At 37.5% G+C, this 17469-nt stretch overlaps 2 protein-coding genes and 1 long non-coding RNA gene across 9 annotated transcripts in view; 2 read left to right on the top strand and 1 right to left on the bottom strand.

The window, feature by feature from the left end:
- Positions 1-12670, top strand: part of Pls1 (plastin 1) — a 113083-nt gene extending 100413 nt beyond the window's left edge. For all 3 annotated transcript variants that reach the window (XM_003476756.5, XM_013159910.3, XM_013159911.3), the window contains exons 13-16: positions 577-710; positions 1543-1666; positions 10451-10575; positions 10908-12670. In XM_003476756.5, the coding sequence (XP_003476804.1) occupies positions 577-710; positions 1543-1666; positions 10451-10575; positions 10908-11043 (519 nt within the window). In that variant the 3' untranslated portion in view covers positions 11044-12670. The remainder of the gene's footprint in view (positions 1-576; positions 711-1542; positions 1667-10450; positions 10576-10907) is intronic.
- On the bottom strand, positions 2892-15167 carry LOC134476108 (uncharacterized). 2 transcript variants are annotated; one of them, XR_010047596.1, is made up of 3 exons: positions 14870-15167; positions 7859-8066; positions 2892-4752 (listed from the first exon to the last, which is right to left on the bottom strand). It is a non-coding gene; the product is annotated as an uncharacterized LOC134476108 (long non-coding RNA). The 2 variants fall into 2 exon arrangements; XR_010047595.1 differs by having other exon boundaries at positions 2892-8066.
- A 325-nt stretch (positions 15168-15492) lies between these two features.
- Trpc1 (transient receptor potential cation channel subfamily C member 1) overlaps positions 15493-17469 on the top strand; it is a 93743-nt gene continuing 91766 nt past the window's right edge. For 2 of the 4 annotated variants that reach the window (XM_063249123.1, XM_023560160.2), the window contains exon 1: positions 15973-16165. In XM_063249123.1, coding sequence (XP_063105193.1) covers positions 16133-16165 — 33 coding nt within the window. In that variant the 5' untranslated portion in view covers positions 15973-16132. Of the gene's footprint in view, positions 16166-17469 lie in introns of all 4 variants that reach the window. The other 2 variants (XM_005006721.4, XM_003476758.5) reach the window with 2 other exon arrangements.

Raw genomic sequence — 17469 nt, forward strand, 5'->3', positions numbered from 1 at the left:
GAGAATATACTAGTAATATGTGAATTAAAAAATATGAAGTTAGATTCTCTTTTTGTGATTCTGGGGATTAAACACAGGGGTACTCTACCACTGAACTGTATCTCTGGCCTTCTTTATTTTTTGAGACAGGGTCTTGGTAAGTTGTTCAGGCAGGTCGAACTTTGTTCCTGCCTCAATATCCCAAAGTGCTAGGATTCCAGGTATGCATCACTGCACCTAGCTTGAAGTTAAATTTTTAATGAAAAAAATATTTATTCTATAACTGTAAATCTAACAAAACAATATGCATTATCTCCATTAATGGAATACAGGAGACTGTTTTCAGTCAGAGGTTTAACATTAATACAAGTAGGCTAGGATCTTGACACTTTTCAGCCAATTGTTCCTTTAGCTTAATACCTTAATAATTCTTTGATATCTTCAGTTATAATACTTATTCCTTGCTTTAGTGGACTACTATTATGTAATTTGGTCATATAAAGTATATCATTGTAATTTTTTTTCAGATAACTGCATAGCATATTGAAGAGTTGTTTCAAAAAACTTTTTCATCTTAAAACTTTTGCTTATTTATAGATTGAGAACTGTAACTATGCTGTAGAGCTTGGAAAGAATAAAGCCAAATTCTCCTTGGTTGGCATTGCTGGGCAGGACCTAAATGAAGGAAATTCAACACTTACTCTGGCACTGGTATGGCAACTGATGAGAAGGTAAAGGCTGACACAGCAACACTGTTAGTTTCCTTCAATGAGTCATTTGACCCAAACTTTTAGTTATTTTTGAAGAATAATGAACATAGGAAATATACAATGTAAAACATAAATTTTGTAAATACATGTATTTACAAGTACAAATAAAATACAAAATTATATTTTAAAAGGGCTCAGTCTCTAGAAACAAGTCAGTTTTTATTAATACCTATAAAAATGGCTTTGTGAGCTGGGCAAAGTGGTGTACTCCTGTAATCCCAGTGCTCAGGAGGCTGAGGCAGGAGGATCACTGCAAGTTTGAGGCCAGCCTAGGTTACATAGTGAGCTCAAGGCCAGTCTGAACTACATATTGAGAGCCTGTCACAAAAAATGAAATACAGTATTTTTTAAAATGGTGTTGTAGTCAGGTGTGGTGATGTTACTGGAGGCAACAGAATTACAGACTTAAGGTTAGCCTGAAGCTAATACAGGAAAGAGGAAATCAAGCTTAAACAGCTTGAGCAATTTAGGCAAACCTTGTCTCAAAGTAAAAAATAAAAAAGGCTGTAGCTCAGTGGCAGAGCACTCAGACTTGGTTTCAATTCCTAGTACAAGGGAAAAAAACATTTTGGAAAGAGTTGGTTTGAATTCTTAAAATACCAAATGGTAATTTTTGTTTTTGATTAGTGACCTTTGAAACTTTGGAATGTAACTAAGTGCAAATGCCAATCTAAAATTAGAAATATTTATTAGAGCTAAACTATTTAAGTATTTATTTAAATATTGATGTAAATTATGTAAAAGCAAATCTCACTACAGTTAACTCTCAAATACATGTCTTTTTCTGTTGCAGGTATACATTGAATGTGTTATCAGATCTTGGAGATGGTGAAAAAGTAAATGATGAAATTATTATTAAATGGGTCAATCAGACTCTTAAAAATGCAAACAAAAGTACTTCTATTTCCAGCTTCAAGGTAGGTAATCAAAATTATTAAATTTTTTTAAGTTTAAGAAATAATTTGTATTGGGAATTACACTGGTTCAGTTCAGAATTACATCAATGTTATATTTCAAAAACAGAATTTGTGACTTTAGGCATAATAATTATGTAGCACAGGTAAAACAGAAATATTGGAAGTTTGAAGTCTTATATTTTGGATTGGTTGTCCCACTCAGTATAAATGAGTTTAATATGGTAATGTAATCTTAAAAAAAGAAATAGAATCAAGTCAAAAACATCCAGTTGTCAAAATGAAAAAGAAAGATAAAAGCCACTGTTTATATGGGACGTATAATGTTTTGTGCTCCCTAGCAGCAGTCTCAGAATTGTATTGGCATCATTCCCAAGGCATAACAGAGCCATCCAAACCGATTCAAGTGGGAGTTGAGAAAACTGGTAGGAAAAAAATATCTTGTCATCTGGCTTCATAATGCACTTAACATTCACTTCCAAGCATTTGTGGATGATTCAAAATGTAATCTGCATATACATAACCACCTAATTTTCATGCATTTTCATTGTGTTTTGCTTTTGCATGCAAGGTGGCATTAGTTACAAATCAGCATGTCTGCTTGTACACATTCATTCAGTGAGCCTGTGTTTGTGATTTGATTGTATGTAAAAAAACTAGCAATTTGTATTTGTTTAGTGCAATAAAAAAAGTGGAGATAAAACTCAGAAGCTATGCTAAGAAATATCTACCCATCTTTATTCCTTTCTTTACATTTGCTGAATGTGCTTAATAACACTGTAGAGTGGAAGAAAGGTTGAAAATTAATAAATTTCATCCTTATCAAAAACTGAGGCAGGACAGCTGGATATTGGCAGGTGTTGCCTAAAACCTAGTTCTGGTGGCTTTTTTTCCTCTTTTGTATGTTGGAAGGAACTAATAGAACTGAATTTATGTTGTTGCTTATTTAAAAAAATATTAGGCTGGGGATATAGCTCAGTGGCACAAGTACCTGCCTAGCAAGCACAAGGTTCTGAGTTCAACTCCTGGTACAAAAAAATACTGAGTCTGTGATTTGCCCATACATGTTTCAGATATGGAAACATAACTTAAAAAAGTAAAATTGAAATGGGGGCATATTATAAAATGCTTTAAATGCCTGTTATGCTTTAAAACTAATTTATGAAAATTATATGCATTTACATATTAACTTATCAAAAATAAAAGTAAAATGAAACAACAAAAACCATTTAGGAATCAATTAATATTTATTGAGCTCTTACTATTAAGTAGTTTTTCTAGGTAATAAAGTATAATAATTTAATCTGGCCTTCATTGTTCATCATTTATTTGAAAATTAAAAGTTGTATAATTGAGAAAGTAACGCTATTACCTGGAACTTAAGATCCAAGTAATACTACCATTATTATCATGGGTAAAGTCTAATTGATCATTTCCCACTCATTAGTCATAGAGTGGTTGGAGAAAGTTGATTTTGAACATCAAATGGAGGAACAATGTGAATTGGTCAGGAAAATGGTATAATAAGCTAGAAGGTCCATGCTGAATAAAATAAAGTCTTAGGTTAGGAAAAGTACTTTGGATACAGAGGATGGTTTTTTTTTTTTTTTTTTTTGTTACTGGGGATCGAACTCACGACAGTGCACTTGCAAGGCAGGCACTTATGCTTCTGAGCTAAATCCCCAAAGGATGGTTTTTAACAAATGCTGTGCAAAATACAGACTAAGTCAAGATTGTACAATAATTCAATTGTGAGTAAGAATATTGAGTAAAAGGAGTAATGAAAAGGTTTTTTCTTTTAGGAATACTAATTTATGTATGATAAGCAGGATAGGTTGGAGGCAGGATGGTGTAAATGCAAGAAGAGTACGTAAGAATCCAAGGCTGAACTAAAGATATAACATGAGAGTTCTGAATGGAGTTGAGGGTAGGCACTTGGAAAGTTAAGAATGGATATCTATGAGCTTTTGTATATTAACAGATAGGAATTGGCTTTTTGATGTAGAGAAGCTGGGGGAAAAGAGACGAGACAGAATTCTTGTTTTGGCTTGGTTAATTTGGAAAAACAGATGCTAACACTAACAGAAATGGAGATATCAAGAAGTGCCATGGTTTTCTGGAAAAGGGGATGAATTCAAACTCAAGCATATTGAGATTGAGGTAAGATTTAGGAGATGGCAGTTAGATGAAAGGAGACATAGCTGGGAATACTGATTTGGAGATGAGCTGAATAAAAAAGAATATGGAAAAATGGGAGCACACAAACTTTAAGGGAAATACTTAAAGAGAACAGAAGACTTGAGAGCATTGTTTTACTTAAAACACAGGAAGCAGAAACACCCAGAAAGTGTTGTTTAGTGAAGATTCTTTAAAAAAAAAATTTTTTTAATGAGAAAAACCCAGCCATAGAAGGCATTGCCTAAATGTTAAAATAATTGATACTAGTTAGAACATATTAAACATAATCAAGGCAGTGCTATTACTAGACATTTCAGGAAAGAAAAATTTAACCTTTTTAGTTGCAAAGTAATTTTCCCTCACCAAGAAGACAGGGAGGCAATACATTAGCAAACAATAAGGATCAAAATTAACTTTTCTGGGTCCTATACATTACTGAACTAAGCATTTTACACATTATTTCTCTCAGAAAGGTAAACATTAGAGAAGTCAAATAACTCACCTGTTGTCATAACTCTTAAGCAGAACAGCTGGTTTTCATGTCCATCTCTATCTACCTATAGATTAGAAGCCACGCTTTGAAATTGCATGGCCATGGGTTTCACTTTTGGCTTAGCTATATGACATACTGCTCAATCAATCCTGAAATTGTCAAAGCTTTCCCTGTGACAGGTGTCTTGCTAGTTACTGTAGTTATAGTGTGGCCTCAAAGAGCTCACTGTTCAGGGAAGGAGACTGTCTTAGTTATTTTTTATTCATTGCTGAGACAAAATACCTGATGCCTAAAGTTGGGAAAGGAAAAGTTTATTTTTTACAATTTTTGGAGGTTTTAGTCTATATTTAGTTGGCTCCAAGGCAGGGTGGCATGGCGGGGCCACAGTTCATGGTGGCTATAAACAGCAAGGCAGAAACTGGCAAAAGAGAGAGACTTCTGTCATTACACTGAATGCTGGCTCCACTCCTATGTGGGTATAGTACTGACACCATCAATTTAAGACTAGACAGTGAACCAATCACAAATGCATAATGCAAATGCATGATGCCTGGGGATCACAGACATAAACTATGACATTTCACCCCTGGCCCCCAGGACTCATGTACATCTTTTATACAAAAGACATTTAGTCCATCTCTAAGAGTTGCCACAGTTTTAGCATTGTTGAAAAGTCCAAGTCCCAAGTCTCCTCTAAGATCTATGGCAAACTCTTAACTATAACCCCCTGTACAAATTTAACAAGGTTAAACATTTCTGAAATGTAAAGGCACAAGATAAACATTATCATTCCAAAAGTTACAAACAGGGGAATATAAAGCATTGGAAACAAAGCAAGTCCAACATCCAACAGGGCAAATATTAAGTCTTAGAGTTTTATGTTTAGCATTTGAAGCAGTCTGGTTATAAGCACTAAAAGGCTTGGGTGATTTTACCCCCATGGCACTTTCAGGGATTTTAGCGATTGCTGCTTTTTTCTTAAACCCTCTCTGCTCACTTTTTGCAACTTCTTTTGGATTAACTATGTTTTTGGCTTTTTAAAACTTTTAGGGTCTCCACTGTATCTTTGGCTTTACCCTTACTTCTTTATAAATTGCCCTCTGAGGGGCCCACTGTTTAGCCTCCCAGACCCTTTGCAATCGAGGTGGAAGCCATCTTACCCTCAGAACTTGTGCATTTTTCTTGCACCTAAAATCAGTGCCATGTGGATGCCGCCAAGGTTTGCTGTCAGCTAGAGCAGCAGCCAGGCTTTTTTCTCTCTTGGCTTTAGGGCTAAATTGCCTGGATTGCTGGGCTCTATGAACCTGATGGTGAAGAAAAGCTTCTCTATGTTGTTGCCATTTTGGAACCTCATGTGGCCTCCATTGCCATTCTGGAGCATAGTGCTCTGCAGCTTTTTCCTTTGAGCAAATTTTTTTACTTTTGCAGTTTTGAGGCTGCTGTTTCCTGGAATGCCCCATGGCCATCTTTTTTGTCTCTCTGTTCTTCCTTAGCAATCAAAATCTCAACTCTGTCTTTACATTCCATAGCTTTACTGGAGTTTTCCTTCTGGCCAAATTCACAGCATTGTAAATGATCTTGCTTGGCTCTTTGCTCTTGATTTGCAATATAAAGCTGGCTAAAAGCCCCCAACAATAGCCTTGCCACAGCCTCAACATTTGACTGCCTTGTAATTTTCTTTGCCAGAATAATCAGTCCATTGCCCTTAGTCTCAGTCTCAGGCAAAGTCTCTGGGCATGAGAAAGATGCAGAGAAACTTTCTGCCAAGCCATAACACACATCATGGGGAGTCCAACAACCAATGCAGTTCTTCTTTCCAGCAGAAATCTCCCAAGCCTGGTCTTTACCATCAGGCTTTTTATCAGCCTTTTAGTCTCCTGAACTCTGACCAGAATCTCCTTTATAAAACAGCCTAAGCTGCTTCAATTGTATGCATCCAGAGGACATGTCTGAACCTTTTAAACTCTGCCCACAAGCCATTTTTAAAGCCTCTTGAAAAATATGGTCAGGTAGAGTCACAGCAAATGACCCTACTCTCGGTACCAAATTTTGTCTTAGTTATTTTTTACTTGTTGCTGAGACAAAATAGCTGATTCCCAACGTTGGGAAAGGAAAGGTTTATTTCTTACACTTTTTGGAGGTTTTAGTCCCTACTCAGTTGGCTCTAAGGCAGGGTGGCATGGTGGAGCTGCAATTCATGGTGCCTGCAAATACCAAGGCAGAACCCCAGGAGAGAGACACACCTTCTTCCTGCCATTACACTGTATGCTGGCTCCACCCCTATGTGGGTGTAGCACTGACACCATCAATTTAAGAGCTAGACAATGAACCAATCACAAATGAATAATGCAAATGCATGAGGCCTGGGACCACAGATGTAAACCATGACAGAGACAAATAAGAAAAAAAAAGAATCACAATATAGGGTGTCAGTAGAATCATATACAAGATCAGCTAAGGGGGATATGGGAGCATATTAAAAAACCTTCAGCAGCTTAAACTAGTAGCTGGCTACATCTGTTGATGAACAAAACTAAGTCTTGTTCAGCATTTAATACCTGTGTGATGTTGGGCAAGTTATTATTTTCTCTGTTTTAGTTTTATCATATCTAAAATAATGGAGATGTTAATAATACTTATCTTAGTAAGATTGTCAGACTAAGCAAGTTTTAATAAATCTTAAGTACCCCCACCCTTGTTTTTGAGTCAGGGTTTCACTATGCAGTTCAGGTTGACCTTGAACTCACTTTGTAGTCCAGATTGGCCTCAAACTCACAGCAATCCTCCTGCCTCACCCTCCCAAGTATTGCAATTACAGGCATGTGCCACCATGCTCAGGTTAAATGTTAAGCATTTTAAAAAGGGCTCAACAAATGGGATTTACTACACTGTTGGCACTGCCAGTAGATACCGGGCTTCATATATGGCGGTGTTCCTGTTAAGCCTTTTAGGAACTCTGGTGGCCACACCACTGTTTTTCCATTTTTATTTTTAAAAATGACAGGAAGAACAGTGGATGGAATGCTTTAAGAGTAATATTTATCAAATTATGAAAAAAAATCCTTTATCTTGAAAGTCAAGCTAAGTTCTAGGCTTATTCTCTTTAAGATCCTAGAAATTGTTTTCACTGACAATTTACAACTAACATAGTTAAAGTAAAAGGATATATGATGCAAATGTATTTATATATCAAGCTAAGGATAAAATATCTCACTGATAATATACAAATCAGAGAAGTTGGAAGATAAACCTGTTTTCTTGGAAATAAGAAAGGATCTGATATAATCTTTTGGAGGGTTAAATTTTAAAATTGAAGTAGTAAAAGCTTTCCCTAAGGAGATTCCTAAGAAAGTAGGCAGAAAAAATTGTTTACTAAACCTAAGTAAAAAAGTATTTAAAATGACACAAATATGCAAATGTCTTAGTTACTTTTTACTTGTTGCTGAGACAAAATATCTGAAGCCCAAGTTGGGAAAGGAAAGGTTTATTTCTTACAGTTTTTGGAGGTTTCAGTCCACACTTACTTGGCTCCAAGACAGGTAGGCATGGCTGGGCTGCAATTCATGGCGGCTGCAAACAGCAAAACAGGAACCGGCAAAGAGAAAGACATACCTTCTTCCTGCCATTACATCACATCCTGGCTCCACCCCTAGGTGGGTGGAGCACTGACACCATCAATCCAAGCACTAGACAATGAAGCAATCACAAATACACAATGCAAACTCATGAGGCCTGGGGGATGACACAAACATAAACCATGACAGCAAATAATTAGAATATGCCACAATTAAATCATGTTCCTGAATCATCATATTAGAAATACGTGAAAGGTAAGACTATAGAAATTTGAATTTATTTTAAAGTAAGTTCAGTTTTAGAAAGTATAAGTGTAGAGTCATCTAGAAAGTTTATTAAAATGTACATTCTCAGCCTCATCCATAGACAGCCTGATTTACTAATTTGAGAGAGGGGCTAACTTTACACTTTTTTTGTGTATGGTGCTACTGTGGATGTAATGCACAAACCAGGCAGTGCCCTGGCTCTGGCACTGAGCCACACATCTCAAGTCTGAAACTTGCACTTTTATTTTTTGGTACCGGGGATCCAGCTGACAACCTTGCACTTCCCAGGTAGGCACTTGTGTTGCTAAGCTAAACCCTCAGCCTGAAGCTTGCACTTTTAATATGTACCCCAAGTGATTTTCATGTAAGTAAGTGGTTTTCAGACTATATAATGAGAAACAGGTATGAAGGGTTTTCAGAAATACAGATGAACCAAAGTTAGATCCAGATTACAGGCATCAGGTAGATCTAACAGCCCTATTTTTGCTTTCTATCTCTACCTCCTCTAAATTTGAATATAAACATTCCTATTAAAAATATAAAACTTTGGGGCCAGGGATTTAGCTTAGTAGCTCAAGCATTTGCCTTGTAAGAGTGAGGTCATGAGTTCAATCCCTGGTACCAAGAAAAAAAATACATAAAACTTTGTAAAACTACATGGCTCACAAATCATAACCTATTATTCTTCATATGGCTGCAAATTATTTTGTCCAACATTAGAATCCACATTTAGCTAGGGACTGTACTAGATACTTTTATCTGTATTATCTTAATATTCCCAAGGATTGTGTTAGATTACCATTTCTGAGATTAGGAAAGGGTGCTTTTCGCTTCAAGAAACAGAAAGCCAGTGTAAAGTGGTTTAGACCAAAAAGGGGAGGGTACTGGCTACAGTAAGAGAAATCCAGAGGTGGAGTAGATTTCAGGCCAGGTTGTACCAATAGCAGTGGACCTGAACAGTGTCATTCAGGTCTTAAGTTTTTTCCCCATCTCTGCTTTGCAAACATCTAACATGCCAACCACACTCTAAGAGCTGGTTCTTCTGTTGGTTATAGGATAGCTGCTGACAGGTTATATCCTCTCACTTGCATCTAGGTGGAGCGGTTGCTTGCTTTCTAGAGGCTAAATTAGCCCCAAATTAAAACCATTGTGATAATCGCATAGTATTACTTTATTAAGCAAATACTAGTGTTTTCAATTTTTTTCATTATTGATCCTTTAAGGAGACGATTTTTCTAAATTGCCATTTCCCAATGAAATTTTAATGAAGAGATATACCTATTATATCTATTTGTGTACTGTGTGTTTTGTACATAAAAAGAGTAAATCTATCACCCTGCCTTCATTGAAACCACACAGCCTAGGCTCAGGTTCACTCCTGGAGTTTTGAATGGGGTCAGCATTCCTTGGAGCACATGTTCATAAGAGAAAGGTATAGGTACACAACAAAAATATGGGTTCTATTAGAGTAGAGACTGCAGTAAAGAGTGAGTGACCATTATTCAATCCAAGAAAGAATAATTTGTTAGTGGTGAGTAGGAAAGTTTATACAGGTCAGGATTTTGGTTAATGACAGCATTGTATCCACTAGAATTTAGTTACTTTGGAGGTAACTTTATAAAAGGAGCATTAGCGTCAAAGTGCTATATGCTTGTTCTATGCTTACTGGTTATGTTAAAGAAGTTGCTGGAGCTTTCTGAATTTTATGTTCATCTTTAAACGGGAATTGTAATTCTCTTGTTAGTAGAACTTTAGGATTTTAAAAATATTAAACAATGCCTTTGTAAATGTTAGATCCCTTTTTCTTTCTGAAAAATATTAGTTGAAGGCTTAGGAATTTATGGTCTAAGAAACATAGTATTATCATGATCTGTAAAATAATTTATTTCCTGTTCCTTTTCAAAAGATTTTTTTTTTTTTTTGGTACTGGGATTAAACTCATGACCTCATACCAGGCACTTATTCCTGCTGAGCTAAATCCCCGGGCCCAAAAGTTGTTTTTTACAGAATGAATACTATAGTTAGCATACTTAAGAACTGTCATGTCAACAAACCTTACCGAGGTATAGTGACATTCTCTACACTATTATTTGTATAGACTGAAGGGAAAGTATATTTTAAGTGGTTCATTATATGTGCTGATTGCAGAAAAGTTTAAAATTAGGCATAAAGAAAATTGATAGATTACCTTCAGTTAAACAACTATAACCAGAAGATGCTGATATTCATGAAAATTAAAGCGAATGTTCACAAATGTTTATTCTTTATTTCTAGGATAAATCTATTAGCACAAGTTTACCTGTCCTAGATTTAATAGATGCCATTGTACCAAATGCAGTTCGTCAAGAAATGATCAAGAGAGAAAACCTTTCTGATGAAGACAAACTGAACAATGCTAAGTAAGCCCCTGCTGTTTACATTATAACATAGTGGCTTTTTAATTCTCTCAAATCCTTAAAGGAAAAGTTTCACATTTTTAGTTACAACTTACAGGGGAATATGATTTAGAAATCATAATCCTACTGGGCTTGATGATGTAAGCCTGTAATCCCAGCACTTGGAAGGCTGAGGCAGGAGGCTCACTGGGAGTTCAAGACAAAACAAAACAAAATATTATAACCTTAACTTTTTTGTAAAGTTAGTTTCAAAAATATTTATTCTTTTGTAATAGTGTGTTAAATGAAAACATAGTAGCTGACAAATACCAAGATATTTTTCTTGTCTTTTCAAGATACGCCATTTCAGTTGCTCGGAAGATTGGTGCCCGGATATACGCATTACCTGATGATCTTGTAGAAGTAAAACCAAAGATGGTTATGACAGTGTTTGCATGCTTAATGGGAAAAGGATTGAATAGAATAAAATAATGAAACTAGTGTGATCTGCCACATGAAACACACTGAATGCCTCACAGTTTACAGAATTCTGAAATGTAGTGGGTATAAAATCAGAATATTTGTATGCTCAAAACAGTTATATATTCCTTAATTTAATATCTTGTTCATATTAGAATTTGTCAACTTTTGGGGGCAACATAGTTAAATTTACTAATCAATGCTGGATAATAGAATATGTTCATTATCAAGATGATATTTCATGATTAAATTATTTTGTTCCCTGAAGTCTTATTAAAAAATAATTCATTCTTTTTCATGGTTCAAAAATGAGCAATACAAAAACATTTTGCAGGTTTTGCTATAAAATATGTTTTGATTATTTTTTGGTGTGTTAATTTTTGTCAGAATTGTTTTCAAAGTCTAATCCTTTTGTTTTCTCCCTCAAACTGTATATGTGGTCTAAAACTTTCTGTAAATTCTGTACTATCTCAAATCTTAAAGTGACAAGTATTGTTCATTAACATTAAACTCTTTTATATATGAGAACTAATTCTTGAATGGACATCAAAGTTCACTGTCTTATATAAGTAGCAAGAACTTTTTACTTAAAACTTAATTTTAACTGCATTGCTAATTTACATATCCTACTTTGGCAATACAGCTTTACTTATGATATATAGCATATACTGTGTGTTGATAAGATATCAGAGAAGAGTGTGTGTGTGTGTGTATGTGTTACACCTGAGTTACCCAGGTTTTCTTAAATGTTTAATTGGTCAGTCAGCCAAACTTTTATTTATTGTGGCCCTAAAATGTGTGGTAACACTTTTCAGTTTTTGGATATCTGATTCATGAAGATTTCACAAGTATTCATTATGAATGTGCTGATAGTTATTTTTCAATTGACTCCTTCCAGATACTTGTAGCCAAACACTGGCTGGAACATCCCAAATCATGGTGACATTTTTCTGTTAGCTTTCTATTATTACACTTGCTAGTTTAGGTCTATAATGAAAACTATATACACTATATATATGTTACAATGCCCATTGAATATCTTTAGTAAAAAGCAACTTAGCTGGTAGTCACATACAGTAATTTCATATTTTTCTTTTATAGTTGCCTGTGAACTGGCAATGTTTGTTTAATGCTTGTGTTCTTAGGAACTACTAAAGTATGACATCTTTTTTTTTCTGAATTTTTAACAGACCAATTTTGCTGCTCACAATTGAATCCAGAAAAGCATTTCATCTGTCTTTCACTGTTAATGCCAGTAATACTTTTATGCCACAAAAATGCTATCACTTGACCTCAGTGTGAATCAATAGTCTAAATTCTCCTTATACTATTGATTAAAACATAGTCAGAGAGTACTCAATGCATTTAGATTCAGATTTTTAAAGTGAAGTGACCAACAGGTGGAATTTTGAAATATATATTCTTCTACAAAAGAGCTTGCTTTCTCTTTTATATTTTGATGATTGTTTCCTTATATGAAGATGAAAGTTTGTCCTTTTATGAAATTATTTAAATCATGCTTCCTTCTTTAGTTTTCTTTTCCATCATTGGATTTACTATCTGATTTACATGAAATTTGGCACTTTAGGGTGTTGGTTTTTCTCACAAAGTATATTTAATAAAAAACGCTCTGTATGTACCAATGTGTCAGTATTTCATTTAAAGAAAGATACAGTCTTAAAAATTAACCTGTTCTAACCTTATTCCTCAGAAATGAAAGCAGAAGAATTCCAAGGATGTAGCTCAGTGGCACTGTGCCTGCCTGGCACAAGGCCCTGAGTTCGATTCTCCGTACCAAAAAAAAAAAGGAAACAGAATAAAACAAAACTTCTATTAGATCATTTATTTGGTGATAAGGATAGTTTTTTATCTTCATATATTAAGAATTTTATTAAAGACCAACTGTGTGCATACTACAAATTTAGTTTGTATTGAAATAACCTGACTGAATCATCCAACTCACTAACATAAATTTATTGTCTACTGTGATCCAGTGACTATAATAGACACTAGAGATACAGCTGAGAAAAATACAGACAAAGTCTCTCAATCTTATATCCTAGTGAAGAGAGAGAACCGATAATCAAACAGGAGTTTTAATGATACTGCAATAGGAGAATTAAAGCAGAGAAAAGTGATAGTAACTGACTTGGGAACTGAGGTGGAAATTAATTTGGGTGGTTAGGGAAAGTTTCTGTAAAGATGTTTTATATGGACCATCAGTGTTTAGCAGACAGAAACAACTGCCAAGATTCAGGAAGAGGTTTGGAGGCGTTATATAAAAGAAACAGGTAAATGTGACCTGAGGAAAAGGAGAGTCTGAAAATGTAGCCAGGTCTAACCTACTTGTAAGACTAGATCTCAGTCTGTATTTTATCGCTTCTCTGACTGGAGTTGTAACTGCTCTTCTCTTTTAGTATCCGTGATTTGGATTAGTTTGAGTAATGAACTACTTCTGAATCTAACATACTGTTGTTCATAATACTACCATTGGTCTCTGTATCATTGGTCTTCATATCACATATGCAGAGTAAACTAAACAGCATGTCAATCTCTGCTAGATAAAGTTCACTAGAGAGGCAAGAGGACGATATTCTGCATCTGCGATGACTCGAAAACTTTTTGAAGAATAGAGTGAAATTATAACACTGGCTTACTTTAAAGCAAATACAGTTCAAAAATACTTTGAAGTATCTTCTAGGATTATCTATTAAGTGGGCTGGAATTCCCTCAACTCTTAAAAATTAATCCAGCCTCCATGAGAATCCTCTGAAGAAAGTATAATCTAAGCCCAGATAGTTGAAAAATCTTCAGTGTAAAAGGCAAAACAATGTCTGTCTCTATATAGTATCTGTCTGTCTTTCCAGGAAGTCTAGTATTGGATCAATATATGTATGTATGGATGCATCTATCTATCACTGTCTGAGTCATCTGAATCTCCAATAATGGGCAGAGTTAGAGTTGTTCCGCTGCTGACTATAGACATTTTGCTGAACTACAAAGTGTATTAGCATGTACACATAAATATGCACCTCTGTATTCACTGGCTGCAAATTTACAATGAGAAATCCTGACATGCCATCAAATACACAAATTTGGAACTTAGTAAACATTACAATCGGAGGGCTGGGGATATAGCTTAGCTGTGCCATGCCTGCCTGGCAAGCTCAAGGTCTTCAGTTCGATTTCCAGTACCAAAAGAAACCAAACAAAATGAAAACAAACATTACACATTCGGGACATTTGTATAGAAGGCAGAAAAAAATAAAAAGATTCAATAAATAACCAACCATTGTCAAGGAAACAAAATATTTGGAAAGGTAAGCAGTCTTGGCAACTGCTAATGCCTTTTTTTTAAAAGCTTGAAAGAGGACTTTGAATAATTAGACAAAGTTATATTTGGGAGTTAAACTGTTGGTAGGGATAGGAATTGAACAAATCACCCTGAATGGGATTACTCTGAGTAAATTATATATTGCCTTAAAAATCCAAGGCTTTTTTTTTTTTTTTTTTTTTTTTTTTTTGAGACTCGGCCTTGCTATGTAATTCAGGCTGGCCTAAACTCATTATGTAGCCCAGGCTGGGCTTGAACTCGCTGAGACACGCCTGCTTCAGCCTCCTAAGTACTGGGATTACAGAGTGTGCCATCACTCCCAGCAAATTTAAAGTCTCAAAGGCAAAATTCAGGTTCTTTTTCTATAGTGGATTTGTGGGAAGTAAGAACTTTTCTGATGTAATTTCCATTTTTCCTCCTAACTTTTAAAGATGGAAAACAATATAATTCTGCTTTACATAAAGGTTTGACTGAAAATACACGATTCAAAGAAGTGACACTTACTGAGCTTCATTCATCAATAGGCTAAATAACCGATGCAATTGTTAAAATCAGATGCAATAAATGAGGGAAGGTGATGAGTAGGTCCTTAAAAATGTGCTTATCCCATGGTTACATGTCAACACCTGTGAAATATACACAAGTAAATGTGACATCAGGAAAATTAAGTGAATAATTCAGGAATAAGTCAATTTCAGATCGCAAACAAACACTAACAAAATATGACTTTTGGAAATGAGGGTAACCAGCCCAGTGTACTTACAGACAAACCCTCAAGTCTGGCAGCGTTGCGGAGCTCTCTCCTCTGCTGTGAGCGGTGTGCACCAGAATGAAGTACACTGCCACATGCAGTTTCCATAAAACGTTAAGTCGTCAGAGGCTCAGTTAGCATACCGCTGTATATTTGCTAAATGTGCAGCAAGACGGCGGAGAAATTACTTCAAACCCGCAACCTGGGTGTGGAGAGCGACGGGGCCGGGGATCTCAGCTTCATTCCGCTGCGCGAAGCCTAGCAGTTGCAGCTTGCTGCCAGGAGCAGGGCGGGGCGTCCCTCGAGCCCGCCCCGCGGAGGGCCCCGCCCACAGAGCCCGCCCTGGCTGTAGGCTCCGCCCCGGTGTCGTCGCTACAGTGGAGATGAGGATGACGTGAGGAGAGAGCCGCGAACATCTGTCTCCTCTGGGCGCAACTGGGACAGCCCTGGAGTCAGAGCGCAGAGCGCGTCACTGAGCTCCTCTCCCATCGACCTCGCCCTCCTCCCCGGCCCAGCCGCCTCCTGCGCGGCCTTTGCTGCTCGTGGCACGGCCCCGCACTCGGCTGCCGCCCTGGCGCGCTCCACTCTGTCGTCCCCGGACGGGCGCGGACCAGTCTGGCCCGGACGCCGCCGGCTGGGGAGGGGGCGCTGGCCCCGGGGCCGCGCATGCGCTGCCACCAGCTTGGGTCTATCAGTGGAGGGCGAGTGCTGGCTCCGAGGGGAGACGACGCCCTGCGGGGCCAACGGGCCGCACGCGGAGGCGGCTGTAGGAACGACTCACCCCTTTTCCAGCCCTGGGGCGCGGTTGGGGTCGGGGTCCGGGCCCATGAGGGCTCAGCCCCCGTCTCCTGGCCTGCCCCCTTCATGGGCCGCGATGATGGCGGCCCTGTACCCGAGCACTGACCTCTCGGGCGTCTCCTCCTCCTCCCTGCCTTCCTCCCCATCCTCCTCTTCGTCACCGAACGAAGTGATGGCGCTGAAGGATGTGCGGGAGGTGAAGGAGGAGAACACCCTCAATGAGAAGCTTTTCTTGCTGGCGTGCGACAAGGGTGAGAGTCAGGCCCCTTTCCCCGCCTCTGGACGCCCCCTTGCGCGCGCCCCCCGGGTCATCTCCCTGCAGCGCTCGCTCGGGCGTCCTCTCCCGCCGCGCGTCTGTCCTGCAGCGCCGCCTCTGCCTAGTGAGTGTGGACCTGGTGCGCGCGCCGCCCCTGGGAGCCGCCGTGGCCGTGACCTCCCTTCTGCGGGTCAGGTGTGGAAGGGGCAGGCGTGGGAGCCCAGACCCCAGAATTTGAGCCCCTCCCTGGCTACTGACCACATGAATGATCTGGTCACTTTCTACCCTCACTTCTTTTGAGAACCGAGCGGCTAAAAATCCCATAACCTTGCTTTAAGATTCTGTCTTTAGGGGCACTGACTTATGTTACTGCTGCTGCTGCTGTTGTTGTTTTAAACAGAATCTTTCTTCTTTTATTGCGTTACGTTTGCATATGTATCCTAGGTAAAGAAACATGAAATAAGAACAGAACTGGACAAATTCTGCCTCAGTTCCCAAAACTTACTCCAAACTTAAAAAGAACATCCTTGTTCGTGGTTTTTATTAGAAACTACTCCGGAGCCGCCTTTAGAGGATAAAGACAGTGAAAGATAATTACAGGGGGAAAATAGATGCAGTGGATTTAGTGTGTTTTCCTTTTTCTGAATCTACAAATTCATCATTTTTATGGCTGTATTAAAAGTCCTCGCCGTAAGCAGGCTTTCAAGTGATGTACATAATAAAAGAAATAGGAGATTGCCCTCAGACTGCTTTTACTTACCACAGGGGGAAAAAAAACTCAGAATTCCCTCTTTCTGAATTTGTGCAGCTTGCTATACAGTGACAGTGCTTACTTAAGAAAAGTCTGTTAAAACAACGTAGACATCCAAAACCTACGTATATCCAAAGGACAACTGACATTACAAAAGGTTTTTTCCTTGGTTTGCCTGTGTGCTTTTAAGTAAATGGTAGTAATTTTTCTTACTACATTTGCAGTAGGATTATATTTGTACAGTTTTATGAAAGCACATTAACATGAAAAGGTTCACTTATGCTTGATAAGCCACTTTTATGTTCTCATAATAGTTGGTAGTAAATAATCTGAAAACATGTAAGTCTACCAAAGATACAACTTTAAATACTTTTGAAAACATAAAGAAACAATACTATAAAAATTACGATCTATAGATTATATAATATTAATTAATATTGCTGGCATACCCTGAGTTCTTTTCCCTCAAAATTTCTGAGTTGGGAAGGGAGAAGATTGTCTTATATTGGAATTAGTGGTCATTGCTACCCTAGCTCATGTGGAGAATT

The sequence above is a fragment of the Cavia porcellus genome, unplaced genomic scaffold (assembly GCF_034190915.1).
Source record: "Cavia porcellus strain 051 isolate PalLab524CR breed Dunkin Hartley unplaced genomic scaffold, mCavPor4.1 scaffold_5, whole genome shotgun sequence".
Classification (NCBI taxonomy): Eukaryota; Metazoa; Chordata; class Mammalia; order Rodentia; family Caviidae; genus Cavia; species Cavia porcellus.